Source organism: Silene latifolia, chromosome Y (genome assembly GCF_048544455.1).
Source record: "Silene latifolia isolate original U9 population chromosome Y, ASM4854445v1, whole genome shotgun sequence".
Lineage (NCBI taxonomy): Eukaryota > Viridiplantae > Streptophyta > Magnoliopsida > Caryophyllales > Caryophyllaceae > Silene > Silene latifolia.
The window spans coordinates 457791489-457792840 of NC_133538.1; the positions used below are offsets into that span (position 1 = coordinate 457791489).

Genomic DNA, 1352 nt, shown 5'->3' on the forward strand with positions numbered 1-1352 from the left:
CCTATCATGTCATTGTGGAACCACGTGAAACAATCCATATTGGCTTGCAAAAATTCGATTAGGTGCTGCCTGAGATCTCATGTGCATCCTGCCCCTATTAGCACAGTTCTTTTTTGGTGCAGCTTGTCCAGGTTGATTTGATCTAGCTCCTCGTCTGGGGACTCAATGTATTCGTCCTGGACGTGCCGCTTCTGTGATTACTATGCGGGAGAGTTGGTTGTGCACTTTAATGCCTTCTTATAGCAGCCTCTGGATTCCTCCTGGTCTCCTCGTATTATTTCTACTCCCCAGGGCGTGGGGAACTTAACACATTGATGATACGTTGAGGGGACTGCCTTCATTAGATGCAACCATTGTCTTCCAAGAATAACATTGTAGGTAGATGGTCCATCTATGACCAAGTATCTCACCTGTTTGTTGATTCCTCCTGCATAGGTTGGAATCACGATCTCTCCCAATGAATTAGTTGTTTCTCCGCTAAATCCCACCAGCGGGATGGTCTTCTTCTGCAAGTCTTTCTCGCTGAACCCCATGTTTTCTATGGTTTTCAGCATGATTAGGTTGACCGAGCTACTAGTATCCACCAGAACCTTTCTAACCGTGTAATTGGCCATTGACAATGTTATGATAAGTGCATCATGGTGTTCCTGGCTGTCGTGTATATCTTCTTCGTCGAAGGCGACAACAGGCAGGTCGCTGTGGAAAACTCTACAGTAAGTCTCTGGTCTGTCTCCCTTAATTTCAGTAGCACATCTCTTGGCTACCGAATATGTCAATCCGCTTAATTCTGAGCCGCCCGTTATCACGTTTATTATCTTGGTGCATGTAGGTGCTGCTGCGGGCTTCGCGGAGCCCAATTTATCCTACTGCTTGCTCCCACGTGGTAATAGGTGGCTCAGCTCCCCCTGTTCGTAAAGGCGCCTGATCTCCCTGTGTAGAGTGTAGCAATCCTCCGTGTTATTCTCGATCTCGATGGAACTCGCACTTTTTCTTGCTGTCTTTTCGCCATTACTATCCTTCTACTGGTGTCCTAGGCTACCTTACCCCATCTCCCATCTCCCCGAATGCTTTTAGGATTCCTCCGACGCCTGTTGTGAATATGTACTCTTCCAGCGTAGGGAGTTGCTGGTTCTCCTCTCTGTTGTCAATTTTGTTGACTCCCCTACCATATGGCCTATATCTCTCCTCCTTCATGCCGGTGGACTGCTTTCTGCTTGACTTCTCCATGGCCGACGTGCTGGATAAGCTTGGTGTGCTTGGTATGCTGGCTCTAGCTAGGATGTCTTCTTCCAGTCTGATCGCGGTTGCTGCCTTTTCTTATACCGCTTCGAAGCTATGATAAGGCTGTATAG

At 47.6% G+C, this 1352-nt stretch overlaps 1 protein-coding gene across 1 annotated transcript; it reads right to left on the bottom strand.

The window, feature by feature from the left end:
* Positions 1-200: 200 nt before the first annotated feature.
* On the bottom strand, positions 201-533 carry LOC141632850 (uncharacterized). The gene has a single exon (XM_074445359.1). The coding sequence runs from the start codon at positions 531-533 to the stop codon at positions 201-203; it is 333 nt and encodes a 110-aa protein (XP_074301460.1).
* Positions 534-1352: the final 819 nt, after the last annotated feature.

Bases quoted from the DNA above. Each gene is read 5' to 3' on its own strand.
- LOC141632850 (XM_074445359.1), bottom strand. From the start codon at position 533: ATGGGGTTCAGCGAGAAAGACTTGCAGAAGAAGACCATCCCGCTGGTG.